The following is a 27,404-nucleotide window of genomic DNA, read 5'->3' on the forward strand; positions in this document are numbered from 1 at the left end:
CTGTGTGGTGTGTCCATGTCTTGCAGACTCCTCACCTTTTTGTGCTGGCAAAGCACATTTTTCCTCCTAACCATGTATGGAATAGCAGGTGTGGAGGGTTCTAGAGCCAAAGAGAAGTGGATTATACATCTGAACAGTATGAGTCAAATTCCATCTCTTGAGAGTGCAAGAGCAGCTTTCATTTGTTGTGTCTCTGCAAACATGTTCTGCTGAGGGAAATAGAAAGCACTCAGTTTGGCTGTGGGATTGATTTGTGGGTTGGTTCTCAGCTGGTTCAAGTTTGTCTCACCACTGGGAGGATCCTACACTGATAATCTGTGCCAGAGAAGTACATTTCTTTAGGGATTTTCCTGCTTCACGGAATCATTGAACTTGGAAAGGATCTATGCTTAGAGCAATATGAATCAGTTCTGTGTCCAGTCCAATTCTGACTCTCTCTAAGGCTGGAGAATTACAGTCTCTCTGGGCAACCTGTGCCAGTGTTTATTCACACTCATTTTAGAAACAAATAAATAAAAAATTATGTGTAAGTGGAATGTACTTTTTTTCTACTGTTGTCTACTTTGTGCCTCTCGTTTTTTCAGTAGATCCCACGGAGAGTCTGGTTCTTTGTTTTACACCTTCCCTTCAAGTACTTATGCCCAGAGAGCATTATGGGTTTCATTCTGTAGACTGAGCAGTCCCCGTGTCAGTCAACTGAACTTCTTGGATGTCAGGTGCTTTGATTGTGGCTCATTCAGTTTGTAGCTGCCCACCACCTCTAGGTCCCTTTCTGCCAGGCTGCTTGTCAGCCACTCTTCCAAAAGTCTGTGGTGGTGTGACTGAAACACAGAACCTGAAACTTGGTGTCATCAAACCTCATACAATTCGCCCAAACCATCAATTCAGTTGGTCCAGTTTCAGATGGCAGTGAATCCATTTTTATTTTTTTTTTTAATTGCTAATGAAATGGCTGACTTCCTTCCCTCATGCTTTTAGCTGCAGGTAATTATATCTACAATAATATTTATTTTGACCTTTTAAAGGCTATGGATTTCTCTTTAGCATTCAGATAGTTAAAAAAGCAAAGTAACTTTGCTTTAATTTTTGTGATTGCAACTCCACCCATCTAAAATGGGTCAGCTTTCCAGATGCTCTTCAAGGTGGAGAGAGCACCTAAAGAATCATTTTAAATTCATGGAATAATGTCCCATTGCCTGCTTCTTCCTAGATTTTAAGAGAGGCAGGCAGCAAGGCTTGATAGGAGAGAGCTACAGTTTCCCAAGCAGAAAACCATCGCAGAGAAGGCAGCTGGAGGATGAATGAAGCAGCAGTGAGGACATGCAAGAGGGATGCAAGAGAGGATGATATGGTAATACTGGTGATATTGGGGATGAGTAATTAGTTGGTAATTAGTCTCCTTCTTATGGGAAGTACCTTATGGGAAGAAGACATCCTTTTGATCCACAGCATTCTTGATCCATTTCCACTGCTTGGGCTAAAAAGGGAGAGGTAAGCATCGTGCCTTAAAGTTTCAAACGTAGTGTGGAGGGGATAAGGAGAGGGTTAAGCACATTTGCAAAGCAGGATATAGGACAGGAGGGAGGGGTGTGTGTCTGCATGTGTACACAGGCACATATATACATATGGACTCCAATTGTACATCTATTGCGTTTTAAATTTTGTTTGGACTCTGCCCACACACAGGCAAAAGGAGGTGGATCAGAGCTGTTGTGACTGAAGGAGCACCATGCCCCATTCCTGAGGCAGACAAGGCAGCTTCCAAACCCACCCCCTTTCCAAAAGCTTTTTAACAAGTTTTTGCAATTTTGTGTGCCATAGCAGGCTCGAGCTTTATATCTGATGCCATGTAGTGACTTGCCTGTGCAATGTTTTCCTTCCTGGATTAAATAATCTCTTTAAAAATAGCAGGCATTTATAGAGTTGCAAGCTGACTGCTGAGAACCCACTCTAGGAGACACTGGCATGTTCACATCTGTTTATTTTTATTCACCCATCCACAAGGGTAGCCTTTTTGCCTTTTGTTTTGTTTTGTTTTTATTTTTTTTAGAACATGACACAGAAAGAATGGATTTTCCACATCCAAAGAAAAGCTGTTGCATTATTTCCTGCAGAGGCCTGCCCTGTGTTCTCTGGTATACATAATGCTTTTTGTCTTACTGTATTACAACAGACAGAATCACAAAGATCTACCATAAATACTCGTCCATGTTCTCCAGCAGAGTTATAGGTTGGTTTGTTGTTGTTCTTGTTCTTTTTGATAGTGTCCTTTTAATACCCAAAAAGGAGCACTAAAAGTACAGAGATCTTGCACTTCATGATTCCAGTTTGTTATCTCTGATTTGCAGCCATCATGTGGGAACTAGAAGAAATAATTAGAAAGAGTAGCAAAATGATTGATTTAAATGGAGTATAATCCCTTAAGAAATAAAATCCTTCTTAAAATAAGCAATTATCTTGTGAGAAAGAAATGATACCTGTAAACTTATCTACACAAACATTTTGCTTAAATTTAGAATAAATAGAGTGGTAAATAATTAGCCTCACTAGACTGGAGACTTGCAACACTAAAATGACTGGTAGTTTGAAAATCTTTGTTCAGCTGTTGGTTTGAAGAAGGATTTTGGCACAGGAGATCCTGACAAAGGTGACAGGAATTATCTGTTACGGCCAACCAGCTGGACAGGGACTGTGGCTTGCCACTACGTTCTGCTTTTCCTGAGGATGGAGCCAATCTCCAAAAATATATAAAGCCATAAAATAAAGACACTAAAGTAAAGAACATCCAGCAAAGTAATTGCCATTGTAGATAAAGCTAAGGTTTTTCCTTTGCACTTACTAAGTTCTATCCTCTTGATGGTGGGCAGCCAGAGTCAGTAGCAGTGCCTACGTTTTCTTTGAACTTCAGCCACTCCAGAAAATGTTGCTGGTCCCATGAGGCTTCGTACCACAGCAGCTGGAGAACAAAATCCATGCTGGTTCTTGCCAAGATTCACAACACAGACTTGGAGATGATCTTCTCACCATGTCTGTGTGCTTGTCAGTTGGTGTTACTGTCGCTGAGAAGAGGCAGCTGCCTTATACCCTACTTGTCTTTGGCTCTTAAGGGGAAGAAGGCACCGGCACTAACAGGAAAGTCAAACAGGCTGACTGGTCACAGTAGCTAAAAGTTACTGTGGTGAACTAGTGCTGTTCTATACCTCCCAAACAGCTTCTCTGTGTAAAGGACACTGGGACTCAGCACACAGTGACAGTAGGTTCTTGCAGAATCCCCAGAACACTATTTGTCTCCAAACAACCATCCTGACAAAATGGACATTGCACTCGGGTGGAGATCTCATTCATGAGCCAGCTGGACTCTTCTCTCAAGGAGAGACCCTCATTTCAGTAACCACCCTGATAAATGGGGTCCTGTTCTGGCAAGAGCAGCCCCTTCTTTAGTGGCTATCCCCATCAGCTGAACACTGTCCCTGCAAGGGGAGCTCTCTTTGATGGCCACCCTGACTGGCAGGACACTGTCCTTATTGCATAAGGGGCAGGCAAGCTGTACCCTGCAGGAGCAGAGTGACATCTTGTGTATGCCCCCTGTAAAGCCACTGAAGAGGGCACATGTGCAGAAATAAGGGTTATTGCTTTGTCAACCCATCTGGAGGCCCCCAAGTGATCCCCTGGCTTTGCAAGATATGCCAAAGCCCCCCCTGGAAAGGTGGGGTCAGGCAACATGAAAGAGGCACACTCGAAATGCAGGATGCACACCCACCATCCAAGGACCACAACTTCCTACCAAGATCATTGCTGGATCCGGGGGTGGTGATATCTTTCCTATCTCTTCCTTATCTCTATGTGTTTCTAACCTTATCTTGGCACATGAGGGTAACATAATTTCTAACTTTATGTTTTACTACCCATTTTTTTCTTAAGTTCAGTTAGCTGTAATCTGTTGTTTTGACAAGTTCCTTAAGCTTTGCAAAATTGTAATCCATTGCTTTGAAAGTACCATCATTTCTAGATTGCTAGTTGCAATCTGACTTGCTTTATAATCTTACTCACTTTTAAGTAAAGGTGTGTTCTTATACAAACCTCCTGGGTAATAATCTTACACCTAGAGTACTGCACAGACAACTCCTAAACTTAATCTTGCCACGTGGGTTGTTGAAAGAGATAAATTAGAGGAGGAGGATTGGGCCCAGCTGCACCAAGGCTCCTCTCTGGAGCAGAGCAAGCAATGGGGTCCAGTCTGAAACTCCATGGGTCAACCCCCACTCTGGGGAACTCTACCTGTTCCTGCTCTGTGGGATGTTTGTCCCGCACATCTGGGGAGCTGCGCTCACTTTGTGGGATGTGACAGAGTGTGAGATGTCCCAGACATCTTGTGGGTCATGACCGTTCTCCAGGCTTTCTCCCTGGCAAAGGTTTCCATGTGGTTTTCAGTTTTTCTCCTGTCTTTCTCCACCATCACCAATCCAGAAACCAGTAACTGAAAAGAAACAAGTTTCAGAAGGCTTTTCTAGATCTCATCTCTTTCCAGGAACGATATTCCATTATTTTCCCTGTTACGAACAGGAAATATTGAGACATCCCTGAGAGCTATTTCTCCGGTTTTGTTTTGCATGAGCTGTTCCCCGATTGCTTTTGTGCTAAAGACAGAGTGACAGCAAGGCCTGTGAAAAGCCCTGCCATGAACCAGCAGTTGCAGGAGGAAGCTTTTATTGAGCACAAGCTCAAGGCGGATTGTTCAAGCCACAGTTAAATCCATGCAACCACCTCTAATGGCAGTGAATCTCTCTGTGCCTGCAGGAGGATATTCCCAGCCACAGAAGACAATTTTCTTGCTCCTGTGCCATGACAGCTCACTGCTGCTTGAGGAAATGGAGCCAAGCTATCACTTGTAGCTCTTCAGCAGGTGATTCACCAGCAGCTGTGTCACCCTTGTCCCAGGCTAGGACATCCAGAGCTCTGGCAGGGGTGGATGGCTGGGGAGTAGGAAGCACAACAAACCTTCCCCCACTAATTCATGCCAGCTGGGAGTGACAGCCCACAGCCCTGCAGCATTATTTGCAAAATACTGTTTACCATTTTTACTACAAACTCCTTTGGGAAAAGGACTAATTTCATTTAACAGTTCATCATCATTACACAAACTGTTGCTCTGGATTCAGCTGCAGAAAATAGGAAGCAATGCTCCCAAGATTGGTTTGTTAGGCTTTTCTTGCAGACTTTGTTTGTTAAGGAGTCAAACAATTAATTGGGAAAATTGGAACTGAACCCACTGACATGCAATTGCATTCTTGTGGTGTTCAGGGTCTCTCTGGTGAGTCACAGAGGATATGAGCTGTTGCAGTCTTGACTCATCCCTTTGGTCAAAGTGGCAACCCAGCCTTACACAGGAGGTCTCCTAGCCTAAATGTTCCTAAATGAACAGCAGGACAGCAGTCACAACCGGTTATCTGTCAGCAGATGCTGGGTGGTGCCTGTAGCTCACATGTCCCAGTGCTTGCACAGGCACTGTGCTGAAGTGTGACATTAGAGAAGATCAGTCACTAACCCCACAGAAGCTGTTTCCTTCAGCCCCCTGGGTTTGCTCATTTGATCTGCTCAGTGTCAGACCTGCAAGTGTCAGAACTGGTGGAAGGCTAAAGATGAGACTGTCCCTAGGAAAGGGGCTGGGGTACAGGCAGCAGAGTCTCCCCATTGGATGATAGTAAGCTCTCAGATAGCTCAGCCCTACAATTTAACTCATCTTACTAAAGTTTTGTTTCCTGAACTCATATACCAACTTAAAAAAAAAAAAAAAAATCAGCAATAATTAGTTGCTTTCCAGCTGCAGCAACAAAAAACTTAAACATCAAACCTTGCAAGATGAAAGTACACAGTGGATTAGTCATTAACTCACACTGCAAGGAAAACAAATTCACAGGCTGTGTATTGCTTCAGAACACTTGGCTTCAGTCAAAATATGCCTCAAAAATCACTCTGATCTCTAGATGTCAGGGAGAAGGAGCATCCCATGCACTTCCACTCTGACCACGCAGCCTGGGTTGGAAACAAAGTTTGTGACACCAGGGATGGGGGTAAACAAAGTGGACACAGTTCTCTTCTCAAAGAAAAGGCAAAAATTGGGTTTGTCTGGGGACAAGGAAACTGCATTAAAACTAGGCTCAGGATATCAAATCAGCTCAGTTTCCCCAAGGGAAACTGCATGATTAACACTTCTTAAGCCCTCCTGACAAAACAGAATAGTCAGCATGTGCTGGGTAAGGAAGGTAGAAGCAACAGGTTAAAGCGGGACCACAGGCAGTGAAACAAAGGACTTGTGGGTTCCTTATTCTCAAAAAAGCTCTGCTAAGGTCCTGCCTTCATACGGTGTGAAATTGTCATCCTAGCAGTCTAGTGAGCTGTGTTTCCAGCTCTGAGAGTGCTACCTACCCAGCAACAGCAGGACGTGTGAAATAGTTGCAGTAATGTAAATAAGGGGAATATAATCCAATCTTCTTCCCACAGCTCTTCAAGAAATCTGATCTTTACGCAACCCTTCAGGTGTCTGAGGGGGGGACAGGGCTATAATATTTTATTTCTTTGGCTTAGTAATTTTAAGGTCATTTGGGTAAATACTGTGGGAGTCAACATTATCTGTGAGCTGCCTGTGTCGGACACAATCCAAAGCACATGATCTGTAATGTCTCATCCAAGACTCGCTGTGAATCACAGCATATCCCAAATGCCACACACATCTTTGAGTAAAGAAAGTACAGAGACAATTTCAGAAAAAAAAAGAAAAAAAAACCCAAGACAAAAAACCCTCATGGTTCAAAGATCTTTCTTGGGAGAAGTCATACTTAATGATAAAAAGCACCCAATTTCTGTGGTTCTCGCTCTTTGGGGATACAGAGGGATGACTTTCTGTCCAGCAGAGCTGAAATCTGTGAATTTGGTAGTGAATGCCAAAGTATTCACTACCCACACAAGGGTTTCTGCACCTGAATTTAACACCGGGAAGGAAGGGCTGTCCTGAGACTGGAAGCAGAGCTGAAGGACTCCTCCTTCTTAGTGCAACAGTTTCCTAGTCCAGCCCCCCCCCGCGGGTTGTTCTCGCTGATGAAATGGAAAGCAGTGAACCGGGCATAGGAAACACCTCACCTTTCTTTGGCTTGTGTTTCCAACTGGGATCTTTTGGAGTTCCGGGGGTGGCTTGTGTGGCACGGATCGATCCTTCCTTCCCAGACCCGGCGCAGGAGCAGCTCTGCCGTAAGCGCTGCTGCTGCCATCCCGGCCGAGCTGCCCTCTCCCGGCGGGAAACTCCCAGCGCCACCGGCTCCGCTCCTTCCAAACACCGCCCCAACCACAGCGCTGCTGGAGCACCGAGCTCTACCGCACCAGTAAAAACAAGTTTCTTGGCAAAGCACTGCGTTTGTAGCTCCACCTAGCACGACGGAAACTGGCACTAAGCTGAGGCCAATTTGCTTACCTAAAACCCGCTGAGAACGTTCTTGCGACGCCGCATGTCCAACCTCCTTTGAGAGGCTTGTGCAAAAGCAGCTGTGAACCTCCTGTGTCAGATGCAGCTCATCACAAGTATTCCTCCCTTACAGAAGAGAAAACACAGAACCAGGAATGTAGTCATTAACATCTGAAATTAGCAAATTGCTCTGATTTTAGACACAGTGTCAGCTTCTTGCTACTCTAGAGACCGATTAGTAAAAGCAAGCAGCAACAAATGACCTCATTCTCTCATTCAAGAATAACCCACCTACATCTCCACACCAGTACAGAACCGGGTAGATCCGTGTGCCTTTGGCTCAAAGTGAGCAGGAGATTCCCCTGACACAAGGAGCTGTCTGCAAACACCCATCCCTACAGCAGCTTTTCCCAGAGGCCCATCCATCCCCGGCAGCTGCCAACGGGAGGAGACCCAGAGAGATATTGATGCACTCTGCCAGCTCCTGGCTGGCAACTTTTCTACACTGCAGAAAACCAAAGCGTTTTGTGAACTCTCCTTGTCCCACAGCAACCCTAAAAGAGCTGAGGTGTTAAAAGTATTTATTAACATAATTGATTCTCAGGGTTCTGAACATTAAAATTTAAAGGGCAGAAACCTGAAAACTGCTTTGAACACACAGGTAGGTAAAAACCTACCCGTGAGCCATCCGAGTGCTTTTCTACTCCTCATTCACGTGTGCTTGCCACATTCAGTGCAATGAGATCACACCTAGGACTAAGAAGACAGGCACACTGTCGGGGTGACAATTTAAACTGCTCACCTGGAGATGCTGGGAAAACACAGCTCCTCCTGTTTTATCTGCTCTCATCTGCCCATCACCTTGACACTCACAGCCCCTGTGTACTCACAGCTTTGAATACCTGGGCTCCTCTTTTTAAGCACAGAAAGCCTTGCTTGACCTGTGACAGCAGCTGTGGCTTCAGCATTTGCTGCCTGTCTTTTCCTGCTCACTCAGACAGCCCACACTGTCCCTTCCAGCCCAGGGGCTGCAGCTGCCCTCTGAGGTGCCCAGGGATCCAGCTGGGCTGGTTCTTCCCTTTCTTCCCATTTTCCCTTTGCTATTTTCCAGCTGGATACATTCCCCAGGCTAGAACCCTGCACCAGTATGGACTGGGGGGGTCACAGAGATGCACCAGCTGCAGGGCAGGAACAAGGGACGTGGAATGGCACTTGCTGAAGGGAATCACCGAAAATGTGACCCTCGAGTAATACTCCGTAGAAAAACACATTTCCTTCTGCTTACCCGCACACTGGGAGACTTCACAATCACTCCCCAGTGCTGATGGAGGGAAATGTTTACCCCATCAACCCCAGAAGTGCCGAGGTGGGGAGAGACACCCACTCCCTTAGCACTGCCAGCACCAAACTGCAAAGCAGAACATGAAGCACCAGGGACTTGTGATACCCAAGCATCCACAGGCTCTATGTGTCTGAACTCAGAGCCAGCCAGCAGGTGAACAGGCCCTTGGGGAATCTACATTTTGAATTTGTCAGTGAACATCCTTTCAAATCCATTCACTACTGAGAACCCTAGAGCCAAAGGACTGAAGACTGATAGTGCAGGGTATGGCAAAGTCATTGCTATGCACACCCTGCTTTAGGATCTCTCCATTTAACCCTTTCTAATCACTGCAGTAAAAATAATGGTTTAATAATGTAATAAAGCAAGCACTAGATCGTAAGTATATTCCAGGGCAGCAATTTCATCCAACTCCACTATTTTAAAAAAATTAGGAGAAAATAGTAGAAAACTCCCATCACCCTACTTTTTACATGCCACCACTGATCAATTTAACACTTGCACACAACATTAGAGCCAAGAGGTACTCAGGGGTCCACACATTTTAAGGAAAGAAAAAATGACATTCACATGGGTGAATATTATAGTACCAGTTGGCTACTTCTGTGAAAGCATTGCAAAATCTTTTTTGACCAAAGATCTTTTTTTCCTCAAAAAATCCTCAAAAATCTTTTTTCTTCAAAGAAAAAATGCTAAGATCCTTCACAGGCTTAGGAGTGTTTGCAAGCTTGAGCTGATGCCTCTTATTTCTGCTGATAGTCCAACATTGTCTTCCACCTGTGAATTACTTTTAGTCTATTCAGTGAGTACTTTCCTGTGTCAAGCAGAATTTCTCTTTGTCATTATACATCTTATTAATCTTATGATTGTTTTCCATTTTGGAATAACTCTGAAGTGTAAGTGCATTTCTTAACCCACTGGTACAATGCAGCACAGTATTAGCTATGCACAGACCACTGATTTTAGACTGAACCTAATTTAATGTTAATGGATGCATATAGAGCAATAATCTGACCCTTCACCAATGCAGTTCCCAAACTGTATGCTTTGCAGCTATTTTTAACATCATCCAGCATTCGTATACAACTGCTTTCACTGCAAAGCAGTGAAAAAAATCTTTTATTTTCATCCCTCCCAGTAAAAATAAATAGAAAAAGAGGGCTGCTTTTCTAAAACAGTTTTGTTGATTTTTTTACTTTCTCTTTTAAATCTTCTGGTCCATAGCACACATGAAATGGTGATTTGTAATGACTGAGGGTGATTATTTTTATTTTACAGGGCAATGGATGACAATAATATTTCTTGGCACAAAGGACAGATTTTGTGTCAGAGAACAGTCACATGGAAATGTTTAAAAAAACCCAATACAAAACATAAACATGGCATGGATAAGGTGCAGAAATACAGAATTCTACTAGCACCTTTTGAAGAGCAACAGCTGAATTAAAAACCTTTTAAGAAAATAAACTGTCAACAAAGTATATTGGAGAAGGGGTAAATGTAAAATACTGAGTGGTGAGAGATAAAGAAGAGGTAGTAAAAAAATTATCCATTCCTCTTTGACAGAGGATGGGAGATACAAGAAAATTCCTTTGGTAAAAGAGAATGAAATATAACTGAAAATGTATTTCACATAGCAGCTGCAAAAACTTTGTAGCTTGTATTCACTGATGTGACCCAGAAAGAGAAAATAGGAAGCAAGTAGCTATAAAAATGCATTTTAGGGTTTATGGGGAAGATAATGCCATAGAAAACCAGAAACTTACCCAAAAATAAATATTCAGTTGTATAATTCATGTATGTGCAGGGAAGAGATTTCAGTCTGAGCTAATGAAATGATGGTTTATTTTCCACCCAACACACTGATCTATCCTGATCAATGTAGTGATTTAACTGCTGCAATGCATTTTCTGTTTCTCCAGTCAGATCTTGGTACAAATGCAATATTAGAAGAATCTCATCCTTTGCTTTTAAAAAAGACCCAGCCAAGCTAATTACCCCATTATAAAGAGAACTCTTTTGGTAAAATAACTGACTTCATGGCCAGGCCCAAAGAGTTGTGGTGCATGGGGTTAAATCCAGCTGGGGGCCAGTCACAAGTGGTGTTCCTCACAGGGGCTCACTACTGGGGCCCCGTACTGTTCAATATCTTTATCAATGATCTAGATGAGGGGAGTGAGAGCACCCGCAGTAAGTTTATAGATGACACCAAGTTGGGAGGGAGTGTGGATCTACCTGAGGGTAGGAAGGCTCAAAGAGCACCTGCGGGGGCCCTGGGGACCTGGCCCTGGACAGGCTGGACCCATGGGCCGAGATCACTTGTGTGAGGTTCAAAAACCTAAGTGTTGGGTTCTGCACTTGGGCCACAACAACCCCATGCAATGCTACAGGCTTGGAGAGGAGTGGCTGGAAAGCTGCCTGATGGAAAAGGACCTGGGGGTGTTGATCAACAGCCAGCTCAATATGAGCCGTAAGTATGGCCAAGTGGCCAAGAAGGCCAACAGCATCCTGGCTTGTATCAGGAATAGCGTGGCCAGCAGGAGAAGGAACATCATTGTGCTCCTGTACTTCTGAGGCCACACCTTGAGTACTGTGTTCCGTCCTGGGCCCCTCAGTACCAGAAGGACATTGCAGTTCTGAAGCAATCACAGAAAGGAGCAACAAAGCTGGTGAAGGATCTAGAGATCAAGCCTTAAGAGGAGAGTTTGAGGTAACTGGTGTTGTTTGGCTTGGAGAGAAGGAGACTGAGAGGAGACCTTACCACTTTCCCTGATTACATGATAGGAAGTTTTAGCAAGGTGGGTTTGGTCTCTTCTCCCTAGTAATAAGCAACAGGAGAAGAGGAATCGGCCTCAGGTTCCACCAGGAATCATTTAAATTAGATATTAGAAGAAACTTCTTCACTAAAAGGGCAATGAAACACTAAAATAGACTGCCAAGGTAAGTCATTGAGTCACCACCCCTGGAGGTGTTTAGAAGATGTGTAGATGTGGTGCACAGGATAATGGTTTTATCCCTGGACTTGGTAGAGTTTAATGATTGGTACAGTTAGGTTACGATTGGACTTGATGATCTTTAAGGTCTTTTTCAACCAGAAAGATTCTGTGAAGCTGTTAATTAATTTCAATTTATGCATTTCCATAATAAAGTGAAAACTGTACACTGTCTAAAAAAAATGAAAAATAAAAAAAATCAGGTGAAAGCTGTTGATTAACCTTAAAAATTGTTACTAATGAGAAGTCAGGCACCTTGAGCTCACAGCTGCTAGATAAGCTGACATTTATCAAAGTCCACTTGAGAGCTTCTGGTCTCTGAATTCTGTGCTTTTCCAATTCCTCTTTCCTAGGTCTAAGATATCCATGAAAACAAGAACTCCAAAATAGTCCACAAAGAGAACAGATAGAGGGGTAACTTAAGATAGTGTAGTTGAAGAAGAGAAGAAAAAAACCCAAAATACACATCAGAATAGTTGTGCCCTTTTCTCAGAAAAATAATTTTTCCTGACTAATGCTGGCAAAGACCCTGTCTTAGCATCCTGCATCTCTCAAGTGTTTTCTGTAGTTGTCTCCTGGGCAGGGAGTCTGGAAGACTATCCTAGTACAAGTACTCCAGAACCATGTTTCCTTAGATGGATGTAGTTATCCACCATGTTCAATAAGGGTGATATCTGTCAACACAGCTGTACCAATAATCAAGGTTTGTTTTGATCAAGCAGTAACTACATGGCAGACCCAACACCACAAGGTGCCTTGGCCTATAGCCTACACCTTTGTCACACCCTTTTCTTATACAACTGTGTCCTGATCTTGAGGACACTCCTGTTTCTGGTCAGAACATTGCTGAAGGCAAAGGAAGAAGGTGTGAAGATACTTTTTCACCTCTCTTCCCTGGACAAGGCTATGTTTTCCTCAGGTGCACCCTATCTGCACAACTTACGAACTTGGAAGCTTGGGCAAACAGAAAAAACAGCTGCCAAGGACTACAGAACTACAGTCACAAAAAGTAACTTAACAGGGAACATAATATTCAAAGTAGAAGCAGAACACTTGCATGAAAGCAGTGTCTGTGTACTCCTACCAGGACAGCTGGGTAGCAGAGTTCTCTTAGACAAACCGCGTGTGAAAGGCTCCGCACCCAGATCCCACGGCAGACCTTGGTATCTAAAGGTCACCTGTACACCTCTACAGACACAAACGTACTGGAGTTCAATGAAGGCCTAGAAAGACAATCAAAGCACCTGCTGAACAAGAAGAAATTGAGAGCACCGGGACTGCTCAGCCTAGAGAATGAAACCCACAATGCTCTCTGGGCATAAGTACTTGAAGGGAAGGTGTAAAACAAAGAGCCAGGCTCTCCGTGGGATCTACTGAAAAAACGAGAGGCACAAAGTAGACAACAGTAGAAAAAAAGTACATTCCACTTACACATAATTTTTTATTTATTTGTTTCTAGAATGAGTGTGAATAAACACTGGCACAGGTTGCCCAGAGAGACTGTAATTCTCCAGCCTTAGAGAGAGTCAGAATTGGACTGGACACAGAACTGAGTATTTCATATTGCTCTAAGCATAGATCCTTTCCAAGTTCAATGATTCCGTGAAGCAGGAAAATCCCTAAAGAAATATACTTCTCTGGCACAGATTATCAGGGTAGGATCCTCCCAGTGGTGAGACAAACTTGAACCAGCTGAGAACCAACCCACAAATCAATCCCACAGCCAAACTGAGTGCTTTCTATTTCCCTCAGCAGAACATGTTTGCAGAGACACAACAAATGAAAGCTGCTCTTGCACTCTCAAGAGCTGGAATTTGACTCATACTGTTCAGATGTATAATCCACTTCTCTTTGGCTCCAGAACCCTCCACACCTGCTATTCCATACATGGTTAGGAGGAAAAATGTGCTTTGCCAGCACAAAAAGGTGAGGAGTCTGCAAGACATGGACACACCACACAGTTATGAGCGATTGACTTTATTTCCAGCAAACAGCACAATGCACGTACGGACAGCACATTTAGGTAATATCTGTTTACTAATGAGTAACTTTCAATTCCTGAAGTGCACCATAAAATGAGCAGAATGTCTGAGGTAGAGAAGCTACAGATGTGAAAGGACAGTGAGACAATTTTTTTCTTCATCAGTCTGAAAGCTCTCACCAATGCATCAGCAAATTAAGGCCATTTCTAAAAGTTGTAAAGTAAAGTAGTAGTAAAGTAGTTTCATGTAAATGTTTCTCTGCTGGTGAACCTCACTAATTGTACAGACAGGGGAAAAGAAAGTAGTTTTAGGCCATCACGGGGAGAAAAAAATACCACCCTTCTCACCATACCATGCTGCAATCAATTCCATGCTGATGCATTTTAGGCTCAGTCTGCAGGTGTTACCAACTACCAGTAGAGTACTGTGACATGAGGTGGCCTTAGCCAGCACCTGCATAAAGGCATCCACTTAAGGCATAATCTTCCTTTTCCTTCTTTTGGATCTTCCAAAAGTCAAGGGGCTTTCTCTTTTCTAAGTGGCCACTGTCAGAAAGCACAAGGCCTCCTCAGCATATGTCCAAAATAAATGGACAGTCCTAAGAGTCAAAGAAGTCTCTGTAGACCCAAGGCAACCTGCCACTGAGTTCTGAGAAGCAAAACATGATGTGCTTACTCAAGCTGTGGCTGCCATGATCCCTTTCACTCCAGTTCTGTCAGCATCATTCCTTCTGAAACAATCCCAAGAGAAGCCCTGGTTGTACAGTGCCTCTGCTCTTTCTAACTCATTGGGTTACTTGCCAAGATGTCTGGCAGCCCACGTGGACCAGCAGTCTCATGCTTGCAAGCAACAAGTTTAGTCTGCTCAGGAGATGAAAATTGGAAGCTGTTCTTACAATATTGCACTCACAGGATACAAGGACTTCTACTACAAAGTGACAGCCATAACATTAGCTTATAAATTAGACGAAAAGAAGCTTTGCAGCACAAACACAGTTTGCATCCTTCCCTCTCCCCACCCCAACATCCATGGGGTGCCAAAATCACCACCTTCAAAAATAAACACATCATTGGTTTTGCACCAACACAGCACACACAGTCATTTCACTCAAGTCCCATTGCTATAAATCCATTGGTTTAGGCAACTCCTGAATTTCTCAGTTCACCAGGGCATGTTACTGGTACCAGCAGCACAGCCCCTCCTCCTGGCAGAGAGAAGTCAGGGCTCAAGAGGCTTTCATGGCTCTCTGCCAAATACATCTGGCTTCTTCTCCCCTCAAAGATGCCAATTATTAGTTTGTCAGAAGGATCACATTCTGACAGAACCAAAGGAATTAATTTCAATTCATGTATTTCCATTATCAGGTGAAAAGAAAACAGTACGCTGGATAAAAATAGATCAGGTGAGAGCTGTTGATTAACCCCAAAAATCATAGCAAAAGAGAAGTCAGGCACCTTAAGTTCCAGGCTGCTGTAGAAGCTGGCCTCTCCCACCACCTTTTACAGTGTCCACTTGAGAGTTGCTGCTCTCTCAATTTTGTGCTTTTTCATTCCTTCTTTGGCCGACCCCTGAACGTATGCATGGCTTCAAGGACTCCAAAATACTCCGCAAGGAGAACACCTATTTTCACTGGTAGGATACTGTAAGGCAGGGGTGTTGAAGAGAAAAAAAACAAAAGAGACATTAGACAAAATTAATTTTACCTGGCTAATACTGCCAAAGACAGCATACTCTAGAATCACAGAATGGTTTTGCTTGGAGGGGACAGAAAGATCATCTATTTGCAACCCCCCTGCCATGCACAGGGATACCTTCCACTAGACCAGGTTCCTCAAAGTCCCCTTCAATCTCTCCTTCAACACTTCCACAATTCTCCTGGGCAGCCTGTGCCAGTGTCTCACCACCCTCACACAAAAGAATTTCTTCTCAAGATCCAAATCTGCCCTCTTGCACTTTGAAACCATGACCACTCATCCTATCACTACAGGTAAAAAGTCCCTCCCCTGCTTTCCTACAGGCTCCCTTCAGTCATCACTGACATCCCACCACTCATCACTGGTTTCCATTTGGACATCAAGCTGTTGACCACTGCTCTGTGTGCAACCATCCAGCCAATTCCTTATCCACCAAGTGGCCCATCCATTGGATCTGTATCTTTCCAACTTAGAGACCATGATGTCACATGGGGCAGTGCAGGACTCTGCACAAGTCCAGGCATGGATGATGTCACTTTCCCTCCCCTTGTCCATCAACACTGTGACACAATCATAAAAGGCCACCAAATTTGTCAGGCATGATTTGCCCTTAGTGAAGCCATGCTGGCCGCCACCAGCCTCTCCCATGTTTTCCATGTGCCTAAGCAGAGCCTTCAGAAGGATCTGCTCCATGATCTTCAATGGCACAGAGGTGAGACAGACTGGCCTGTAGTTCCCTGGGTCTTCCTCTTTTCCCTTTCTGAAAATGGTGGCTATGTTTCCCCTTTAAAAGTCAGTGGGAAGCCCACCAGACTGCCATGACTTCCCAAATAGGGTGCAAAGTGTCTTTTGAAACTTCATCTGCCAGTTCCTTCAGGAGTCACACATGGATTTCATCAGGGCCCATAGTGGTCTTTGGATGGTCTCAAACCTACAGTGGGTGGATCTTCCTTTGCCATCTGCAGCCAGGGTGCTTTGGCCAGAGGCCTTGCTGGTGAAGACTGTGGCAAAAAAATCACAGAGCACCTCAGCCTTCATATCCCACGTAAACAGGTTTCCTATTTCCTTCTGGAGAGGGCCCCCTTTTTCTCTGGTCTTCCTTTTAGCACTTACATTCCTGTACAAGCTTTTCTTGCTGCCCTTGATATTGCTGGACAGATTGCATTGTATCAAGGCTTTAGCTTTCCAAACCTGATCCTTGGCTGCTCCAACAACTCCTTTGTACTCCTCCCAGGCTACCTGTCCTGGCTTCCACCCTGTGCAGCGTAGACTTTCTATCACAGTGTGTCCAGAGCTCCTTGTTCACCCACGCAGGCTTTCCGGCCTTCCTGCCTGCCTCCCTCTTTGTTGGGATGCATTTCTCCTGGACTGGGATGAGGTGATCCTTGACCACATTTCTAGGGCTACTTGATGAGTCTATTTTCAGCTGTCTCTAGAAGGCCTTGTTAACTTCCACATCCTCATCAGGTGGCCTGCAATACACAGTCACAACGGGGTCTCCCACGTGAGCCTGCTCCTTCATTTTCACCTACAAACTCTCAGCTTGCTCTTCATCACCCCCTGGGCAGAGCTCAGCACATTCCCGTTGCTGTCCGACGTAAAGGCCAACTTCACTGCCAGGCCTTATTGGCCTGTCTTTCCTAAAAAGGACACTCATCCTGGCAGCATTCCATGCAGATGCGCTATCCCACCATGTCTCTGTAATTGCAATCAGATTAAAGCCCTTCAACTGCACACAGATCTCTTACTTCCTCCTGGCTATTCCTCATGGCACATGCATTACTCTACAGGCATTCCACAGGGAGAGTTGAGCATGCAGCTTTTACTCTAGAAGGGCGGAAGGGCTTCTGATTCTCATCATGCCAGGCAGTTGAGGGACCTTTGTTATTGCTCTGATTGGCCAAGCTTATTCCCAAGATGGATGTAAGGGCTTGACTTTGGGGGCCATTTTGGGCCCCACTCCACATGCTGTTCAGTTTAAAGCCCACTGAACTAAGTCACCCAGCTTGCTGCCAAAGACACCCTTGCCCCTTCGAAGGAGATGGATCCCATCCCTTCCTAACAGGTTACAGTCAGAACAAAGTCCCTGTGTTGGAAATACCAACACATTCCTAACAACACCACTTGCACAGTCATAGGATGAGATGCTCAATACACCCATGCCTCCAACTGCTAAAATGTAGGAAAAAATAACTTGGGCCCCAGACTATACCACCACTGGTCCTCTCATCAAAATCCATCAAAATATGCATGACACACATTTGGAAGCCTGCTTTAGGAAGACAGATGAATTTCTCAACCTGGCTTGCAACAGAGTCAGAAGTGCCCTGATGCTGGGCCAAGACACCAGATACCCAGTTCCTGAGGAGCAGGCTCAGGCTCTACAGCTCACAGCTAAACTGCACTCCAGTGGTGTCAGCAAGTCACAGACATTTCTCTCCTAGTTCTGTGGTCCAAGGGCAGACTGAACACCCAGAAACAAACAAAAAAAACCTGTAAAAAAGCCTGTAGAAATGTGATGAATTTAACAAAAATTAAAAACACCAGCAAGTAGCAACCTGGTTTGCACTTCAAGTCAAAACATAGCTGAAACATCCCTGGACAGGAAAGTCAGAAAAGAAAAGAAGGAAAGGCAGAACCTACCTTTTCAAAGCTACTAAAAGATAAACAATGCGTGGTAGCAGCAATATTTCTTGGTCCCGTCGAATAGCAGTGATTACCTTCTCGGCCACATACTCTGGCTCCAGGACAGGGAGCAGAGTTGGCCACCTGGAAGAGAAGACAGCTCTTGCTACAATACAGATTGCTCTGGATTCCCATTTTACTCAAACTGGGTCTCTAATTTTCAGTTATTCAACTAAAAGACGACACAAATACCACAAATCCTACAAACAAGAGAACCTGCATCATGATAGAGAGGAAGTGGCCATTGTCACTTTCCCTCCACAACATATCCCACAAGAGAAATCCACTTAGTCCTGATATCAAGATACACCAGGCTTTTATTTGGCTCCTACATCTTGCATTTACACAATCATACTGAGCCAAGCTATGTCCCTGATTCCAGGAGGTGAATGGGGGTTCAGAGATCAGAGAGGACACCCAGAGCATTTGGGTTCTGCAGAGGAAAGGGGAGCAGTCACGTTTCAGCTTAAATCTACAGGAAGGTACAGAGGGCTTTGCCATCTGGACTGCCCAGTCACTGGAGAGCACTAACACCCACCTGAGGCCCTAAAAATAAGGTATGCAGAGAAAAGCCTAGCTCATCATCTGCATGAAGGAAATAGGAGTACATAACATGCTAAACATGAACTTTGCATAAAAGCCTCACAGGAGTTTACTCACTTGCTTTCACAGCCATCAAACATTCCTGTCTTTATGGCATAAGGACACACAATTGTGGTTTTAACACCAGTCTTTCCCAGATCTCTCAACTCAAAAAAAATTGACTCTGCAAAACCAGCTGCTGCAAATTTACTTGCACAGTAATCTGTAAAACAAAACATTAATTATAGTTAAACATTTTAATTTCAGATTAAACACTACTATCCAGGTTCAGTGTGTCCTACCTGTGAAAGAACTGCTGGAGGTGACTTGGTAAATATATTCACACTTGAAGGAAAGGTACAGCATTGTAGGAGATTGATTTGTGGCTAACATGCAACAAATTTGTACAATGGCAATTCCCTAGGCAACCCTAAATGCTACCAGCATCAGGGGAGCTTGGTGTGCTGACATTAAGAACAATTGTACGGAGTGTAGAGCAGAGTGGAGACACCACAGCCAGGCTCTGTGATACAAGTGGGGAGCTGCAGGTACTATGGAACTGATAAGCTGCATATTGAATACTCTGGGCCAAAAATCTGCAGGTGCACTTAATTTTTCCTAATCTATACCTTCATAAGCAAAGCAAGAGCATTTTACACAAATCACCGTAAAGGTATAAATGACTGGAGTAACTTCACCTGACAGGTAAAAACCAGTAAAATAAGTAAAAACAGTAAAAAAAAAAACAGTAAATGAGGAAGGATGTTAGGGAAGATACCACTGCAGGAACCCCACCTGACTTCTGGGGTCAGCCCATGGGGCTGAGCTTCTCTTCCACCCCTTTGGGACACCTCTGGGTAAGATTCAAGCATTCCAGTGTATTGACTGCTTCCCCAGAAAGCTTAGAAACCTCTAGAGAGTCATAAAATAACTTAGGATGTTAGTAGCCAGTATTACCCAGATCCCAGGCATTTGTACATGCTTTGCAGACAGTGAATTTATCCCTGGCAATCCAAAAGAATTTATGCATCTCTTGCTTCAATAAAACCACACTGTCCATTAGTCCAGCCTTGAGAGTTCTTACTGAAAGTGCCCAGACACCTTAAGTGGGGCTGTGCTACTTAAGTTAAGCACAACTCAACTGAAAGTGTACCATGTTATTAGTGCATTTGTTATTATGAGTGTTGAATAAAATGGATGTGATTGCCCCCAGCACCTCTGATAACTGAGGACAAGAGGGTTTATTTTCTCCCAAATTACTTTGGCCTTTAACATAACACTATCACTGAACATATGCATAGCAGCAGTCAGTTTTTGACAGGACAACAAAGCTATGCTCTAGTAATTAAACTAACTAGCCAAAGGCTTAATTTGTTGGGGTTTTTTTGCAATATACAAACAGCAACTCTGCAGTACAGATACAACATACTGATACAGATACAACAACAACACTGATCCATCGTCAGAGTCCAATATCCCCCTTGCTGCATACATTTTTCCAGAAATGCCTTCTGAGTTTGTCCTTTTGAGTGAGCCTGGGTCCTTTTGAATGAATGGCTGAGAGACAGATTGCATAATGAAATGCCACAGCTCTGCTTCTGTACCACATTTGGTTTTCAGCAGTTGTCTTTGGAAGAACCTGTATAGGACTTTGCTTCGCTTGTCAATGTGCTTACAAAACAAGCAACCAAAAAAGTGGCCTCTAACTCACCAAAGACCTGCAGGATTTCTTTCACAACATTAAAGCTCTCAGATCCCAAAGCTCTATAGGGCTATCCAAGTACCTTGGCAGAAAAAAACATTTCACAACACTGCTAAGCACGTGAAAAACTTTCTCAAGGAATGGCCTATTTAAGGTCAGCTGGGTTGAAAGCAGGAAAATTTTCTTTACCTATACACAAAGACCCAGAAACTCAAAATTCAGATTTTTCTTTTCTTAAAACGAGTATTGATTGTTTATGCCAAAATAATTATCTAAATGAACATTAGCTTTAATACAATACCAGAAAGATGACTGATTCCAGCCAGTCCTGCTGCGCTTGCAATACTAACCAAGTGTCCATGGTTAGAGGCCACCATTGCTGGCAGGAAGGCTTTGTAGGTCTGCAATGGAAGTCAGAGTTGCAGTGAAACATTTCACTAAGCAAGCTACATCCTACAATATTAGGAAGGTGTTGGTTTCAAAGCAATTCACCCTACAGTTTAAATATGCTTCCTCCCTTCCCATTAACAAAAGGGCAGTGCAGGGGTGTGGGAGAAGAAAAAGAAAAGAGTTTGGTGAACTCTTAAGCTTCCCAGCCCCCCCCCAATACTACTTTCACTTTAGCACCAAAAACAAATGGTAACTTGCTAAAAGCTACAAATACTAACTCAGGTACTTCTTACATTTCTTTGAGCCTCAAACACAGCACTTCTATGCTGGAAATGAGAATTCAGTGTTCACTGCAAATTTTGTAAAATGGCAAAAATTTGAATCTCACTTCTTCCTTCTATTAAATTCCCCTCATCTCTGTGATTAAATTTACTTAGGAAGAAACCAAAGCATTCTTTAATAGCCCTTCTACAATTCTTTATGGTAGGAACACCATATAGATGACCAACCTTCCCTCAAAGGATAAAAAGGTACAGTGAGTTACTCCTTTTGGACAAAAGCCCCACTTAGGAAGAGCACTGTCTGAACAGGTCGTATTTCTTCCTGAAACTGTCACAGACACAAAGGAAACAGAAAAACCAACAGAGAGGAACACTGCCCTGTTACTGAAGCAGCAATTTTTAGGATGGCCCTGCTTCATGTCATTAATGCTGTGGGATGGCAGCATATAACTAAGTTCAGACTTGAGCACAGGGCAAACTTCAGTTCTCAAGAGCATTTCTAAATACAAAACAGCTTTGCTTCCACCTACTTACCTACCCCAGAAGTTCCCAAAGGATCCATCCTTCCACCCATTCTTTATTTCACAGACTCCCAGGCTTAGAAAGTAGTTTCTTGGATCATTTCTGACTGAATTTACAAGGAGCTCTATGTCCTTGCATATTTTCCTCAATTCCAAAAGGCAAAATTAATACTATGCAAAGTGCAGGTATTACCCAGAAGTGTGCCATTATGTTGACTTCCATGGTTTTTTCCACAAGAGAATCTGGAATATTAAGAAAAGTCTTCCCATTTACAATACCAGCATTGTTGACCAAGATGCTAACATCACCAACTTCTTTTTTTACCTAAAATAAAAAGCCTCAAGATATTACATAATAAACACAAAATGCGCTTTCCAAGCTTTAGATATGAAAGCACAAGAAAGTGGAAATGTTGCACATTTCAACTATCTTGAACTTAACATGCTCCCTATGGATACAAACACCCCAGGCTCTTCCACATTCCCATCAGATGCCTTTCTTAGAGCTGAGCTTACGGGTGTAATTCCTGTGGAGGTGTGGAACACAAGAGCCCCACACAGGTTTCTGCTTCCAACACCTCAGGTTCTTGCTGTGACTGTTCCAGGCAAACCTTAATTGCAGGGAGCTTAACTTATGCTACAAGTATTTTACCACACCAAATCCATCTTAAAACCAATGTACAATCCTGTTTTAAGGGGCCTTTTCATGCCACGTGTTGGGGCACAGTGCACAGATCCTCAGGGGAGTTTGGGAACTGGGTGCATCAAAGCTACGTGAGGGCTGCAGTGCCTGAACAGTCCTGGTGTTTTCTGCCCCCAGAGTGTTGGAATCAGAATGAACAAACAGTCAGCTTTCACAGGAGATATTCCTTATATGCACTGGCAGTGAGGAAGACCACCTGTAAAAGTTCTAGAAGTTCCTGACATTTTACAGATCAGGAACTTAAAACCTTCTCTTACCTGATCTTAGCTCCCAGGTCAATGAGAGAAGTGTGAAAATGATAGGAAGGTCAGTCGCTTGTGGGGAAAATTAAACAAAAGCTGTAGGGCTCTAGACAAGTGCATTCACTCAAGACAAAAGCCTTATGAGTTTCTGGGGCTTCAATTCTAACAGCGTACCAGAGTCCTTTGATAAGATGTTTACCAAAATGTAAGTTGGCTAAGAATTACAACATACACATAAACTGACATAAGGGGAAGTACAGCCCTCATTTTGGCTCCAGACTGAAAACTGTCAACAGACTCCCTTGAGAGAATGACTACAAGCCAGCTGATATCAAGATACTGGGCCAGCTCACAAAACAAGAAGGAAAATATCTAATGCAGGAAAATATTTAATCCCAAATCTATCCTTTGGGGCACATAACAGATACCCGAATAAGAGGTCAAGCTTCTTTTGTGAAAACAGAAGATGGACAAAGGTGGGTGCTATGCTATGCACATTTTATAACTTGGTGACTGGAACAATCAGCTTAGATGGGAGAAGAAAACAAAAACCTGAACCACCTCTTTCTATACCACTGGACCCCACCCAGTCTCCCAAAAACACAACCATCCTTTGGGTGGAACTCAAGGAAGATTTGAGTGCCTTCCTGCAACGCAGACAAATAATTCCAGCTTTACAACACCTCTGTTCAAGCTGCTTCCCTGCTCACTAGATGTGGCAGCTCTTTCCTCAGCAAACCAGCTCTTTCATTCTCCTCTCAGCTCTCCACTGTGCATGACAGAGCCAACACACTCAGCCCATGAGCAATTCCCATGATGGCCAAATGGCATCTGAAAGTGTCTACTTTTAAGAACCATTAATGGCTCCCTAACTGCCCACAAGAGGTGGAAGACAGCACAGGATGTTTCACAGGCAACACCATGAGGAAGTGGCCTTCTACCACTGCTCCTCTGCACAGCAAAGAAGATTCTCAGAAAAGTGGAATACTGGCTGCAGATTATCATCTTGACTAGCAAGCAAAACTGTGGATAAGCAAAAAAGTACCATGCAAGAGAGATCCTGGAAGTAAATGTAAGCCCAGGTGCAATTCTGCAACATGACAATGAGGAAAAGGCATCTGTTCCCTCACAAGTAAGAGGATCAAACACCAGAGAGCTCTCTTTCAAAGCCTGATATTTTTCTAAGATTAGCTTAAATGTATGGAGTGAGAGGTAGGTGAGACAAAGCCACACTCCTTTGGGGTTGGTTCCTCCTCAAACAAGAACATTAGAAATCAATCCTAAGCTACAGCTTTTCATAAACAAAAGCTGTCCTTCATCCTGTTGGGACAGGAAAGGCACAAGGACACCATGCATCCAGCACTTTTTGGCTTGCTTCCTGCTCAAGTGGCTTTTTCTTGGTCTTTGTGGATGAGGAAGTACCAGAAGGAGGCATTTAAGGTTTACATACATTTCGCTTTGGCTTTGAGATTGTTTTACTGGGCACAAAGTTCTTAACCATTTCCTACTCTGCCTACATGGATTTAGTCAGCTCTGGTCTTGCAAAACTCCCAGTCATGGCATGAAGCTGAATCGCTACAGAACAAAAACCTGGAACTGTGGTGCCTCATCTTGCAAAGCCTGATGCTGCACACTGTGAGCCAAAGGCCACATCAAGTAAACAGTGGCAGCAAGCACTAACTAACACCAAAGTCTTTTTGTCACTAATAAGATGGGGAAGTTGTCAACATGGCTCTACATCAGTTGACAGCAGGACATGACATTTCTGAAATAACAGTAGTAGGCTTTTTTCTTCTAGGCAGATCAGCGGGAGGATTAGTAGTGGGTCAGCTGTGAGTGAACTGCTGACAGAATGCAGCAAGTGAGGAATTGTGCACCAAGACCCTCTTACCACTTCCTTGCTCCTGCCTGCCTCTGGTTTTCTCATCCCTCTGTCACACACACCTCGACACCCGCTTTCTCCTTTCTGAATTGGGCCAGAAAGGCTCTGAATCTGCTTTTCTCCAAGGGACTGAAGTGCTGGTCCTTCAGACTTCAGATCTGAAGGCTGTTTTCCAATCTCTTCATTGCAGTGCCCTTCCAACACTCCCTCCTCCTCCTCCTGCTCCACTCCTCCCAGTTCAGCAGGAAGCATTCACAGGCCTGTGGTGAGATGCAGGGACAGCAGATGTGCAGCCCAGCTGCCTGAACAGAGCAGCAAGGGGGAAGAGCATTTCCCAGAAGACAAAAACCCAGCACCACCAGCAGGTAGCAAGTCATGCACAAGCTTCACTTAACAGAAAGTTTCTTTGCATCATTTCTGCACAGACAGGAAAATGCAGAAGGCTAGAGCTGCACCAAAAGAGAATCAGTTTCAGCCAAAAGATGCTCCTGAAGGCTGTTGAATATTTTTTAATTTAAATATTCATCCTCACATGTTTCATGTGGAAACTTCCTACACCAGCAGTAAAGTTTAGCAACATCTTAAGCAAATGAAAAGAGGCTGTTTTAATGGAAACTGTTAAGCAATTTTAGCTTTTGGCAATTCTGCTACTCTGTCCAAATGATCTAATCCCATGCTGCATTTTACAAAGCTCTTCAGAGTCAGAATGGTGAAATACTTAACAATTCAAGATACAGCTATTAATTCTAATAAAGTGAACCTGCAAAAATTTATTCACAGCCATGGCGTTACTTGCAAATTGTCTAAGCAGTTAATCCTTTTTACAATGTATTGTCTCTAGGGTTTACCTTTGGTCAAAGGCTGCCAGAACTGGAAATGCTGCTTTACCTCCAATAATTGACTTTCTGCACTTGACCAGGAAGTGCTTGCTCACCAGCTGAATGAATGAGAAGCCACCCACTTTAAATTAGCTACTGGAACAGAGAACCAAATCTCTTTATTTTTGTAATCAGAGGTTCACAAGTCAACTTTGAGAATCAGTATCCTTGAAACAGGCAGCATGTGCAATGCTTTCTGAATGAATTAACTCTAATCTCTTGCTTTGAAATCACTAAGTCTTACCATACACCATCATACCCACACCCATGCACTCATCTTACAGCAGTATCAAACCCACAAATAAGATACTTCACCTTATCAGCTACTGTGTAGACCTCCTGCCTTTTGCTGCAGTCACAGATGTAACAGTGGACTCTAGCAGCTCCATTTTCTCTGGCCAGTCTACTTGTCTCCTTCAGCCCCTCTTGACTGATGTCCCAGAGAACTACTGTGGCTCCAAGTCTGGCAAACTTTAAAGATAAAAGTCTTCCAATGCCACTTCCTGCTCCTGTTATTAATACTATTTCACCACTAACATTCTTCTTCCGTTTTGGCACAATGAAGAACACCAGCGTCTCCAACCAGTAATAAGTAAGAAGTCCAACGAATCTCAGTGTTTCCAGGAAAAAGTTCATCTTGAGACTATTTCTTCAGATACCTGATGAATGAAAATGTTTATCTGATAGAGAAAATACAGACATTAGTATCATAAAATTGAAAATAATTTTGAAATCCACAGTAAGTATTTTCTCTAGCCTCCTTCTGAAATCATACCCAGACTAAGTACACAGTCTCAGCCCTACTGAGAAGAACTGCCAGGATACAGAGCTTTGGAGTGCCGTAACCTTACAGATCTACATAACACACCAGATACATAACTGGCTGTAGTATTAGGTTTTCAACTACCAGTTCTGCTATTATAGAGGGGAGCTTACCTTTGCAGTTAAACAGAGTTCTGTCCAGGAATGTATTTCAAAGCTGCTGACTTCTCTACAGGCTACTGCACTATGCAATGTCCTGGCCTGGAATCATAGCATCTCAGACAGATGTTTAATTCACAGTCTGGACTCATCACAGCAATGCTGACACCAAACAGGCATTTAAGTCTTCAAAATAAATCAATTTGTTTCGTGGCATATGAATGATATGCAAGAATCGACCCTTGGTCAAAGCAGGTTTTAGTCTTTGACTTATTAAAGTACAAAGAAATAGTAACTTCCTTCTCAACTAAAGGTGAAGCACGCTGGCACTTCAAACTTTAACGCTATATAGCAGTCCCGGAGCCGAGACAGTCCGAGGACCGAAGAGCAGCAACACCTCCCTCACCACTTGGAAGACGCTGGGCTGACTGCCTTAACTCTCACTCGGCACCTCTCCTCTGATAACCCAATCAGCATCATTAAAAACACAAACCAAACCAAACCACCTCGGAAGACTTCAGCCGCGGTGCGCACCCCACTGCCTCTCTCAGCCCCGCCTGCCCGGGGCCGCCCCCCCACCACCCACCGACTCCCGCGCCCCCCGCTCCGGACTGGCCCTGGCAGCGGCGAGAGAAGGCGCCGGGCACCGGCCGCACTCTCGGCTCCCCGCTCCCGACAGCCACGCAGCCCTCCCCGCCCGTCCCCTCGGGCACTCCCGGCCGGCCCAGAACGCCGCCAGAACCGGGACCCCGCGGCCGCCCCGGGTACCTCCGCCTGCCGGGCCGAAGGACAGCGAGGGCACCTCCGCCTGCCCGGCGTGGCGCGGTGGCCGAGGCTCCGGGAGCGGACGCAGGGAGTACGGAGCAGAGAACAGACAGCGCGGTGGGGTGGCCCGGTCCGCCCTTTATGCCGGCGGCTCGCCAGGGATCGGGGCTGCCCGGATGCCCGGAGGCGGGGCGGGACGAGGGGCCTGGCGCTCGGCTGCGGGAGGCTGGGCCGGGGACAGCGGCCCCTGTGCCCGCGCACTGTCCCCGGCTGCCGGGCGGCGGGATGAGCTCCGGGCGGCGGTCGGGCGGGGAGCGGGGGGCACGGGCAGTGCGCTCGGCCCCCTGAGCTCCTGGCCGATGCCGGGGCAGGGCGAAGGGCTCCG

The 27,404-nt window shown here is 44.5% G+C and overlaps 1 protein-coding gene across 2 annotated transcripts; it reads right to left on the reverse strand.

Annotated features, from left to right (window-relative positions):
* Positions 1 to 13,752: 13,752 nt before the first annotated feature.
* On the reverse strand, positions 13,753 to 27,111 carry LOC139793219 (epidermal retinol dehydrogenase 2-like). Of its 2 annotated transcripts, XR_011724548.1 has the most exons (8): positions 27,023 to 27,111; positions 25,649 to 26,013; positions 21,822 to 21,953; positions 20,738 to 20,837; positions 18,813 to 18,957; positions 18,111 to 18,236; positions 17,768 to 17,931; positions 13,753 to 15,413 (listed from the first exon to the last, which is right to left on the reverse strand). XR_011724548.1 is itself a non-coding variant. In XM_071737588.1 (7 exons), exons 2-7 carry the CDS (start codon positions 25,967 to 25,969, stop codon positions 15,320 to 15,322), a joined length of 918 nt encoding a protein of 305 aa, XP_071593689.1. In that variant the 5' UTR covers positions 25,970 to 26,013; positions 27,023 to 27,111; the 3' UTR covers positions 13,753 to 15,319. The 2 variants fall into 2 exon arrangements, 1 of the variants encoding a protein (XP_071593689.1); XM_071737588.1 differs by lacking the exon at positions 17,768 to 17,931.
* Positions 27,112 to 27,404: the final 293 nt, after the last annotated feature.

The sequence above is a fragment of the Heliangelus exortis genome, chromosome 2, assembly GCF_036169615.1.
Source record: "Heliangelus exortis chromosome 2, bHelExo1.hap1, whole genome shotgun sequence".
In the NCBI taxonomy this organism is placed as follows: domain Eukaryota; kingdom Metazoa; phylum Chordata; class Aves; order Apodiformes; family Trochilidae; genus Heliangelus; species Heliangelus exortis.

Bases quoted from the DNA above. Each gene is read 5' to 3' on its own strand.
- LOC139793219 (XM_071737588.1), bottom strand. From the start codon at position 25,969: ATGAACTTTTTCCTGGAAACACTGAGATTCGTTGGACTTCTTACTTAT. The intron at 21,954-25,648 runs GTGAAGTATCTT...TTTTTATTTTAG, and splicing joins TCTACACAGTAGCTGATAAG to GTAAAAAAAGAAGTTGGTGA. The intron at 18,237-18,812 runs GTGAGTAAACTC...CTTCTCTTCCAG, and splicing joins TTTGATGGCTGTGAAAGCAA to GTGGCCAACTCTGCTCCCTG.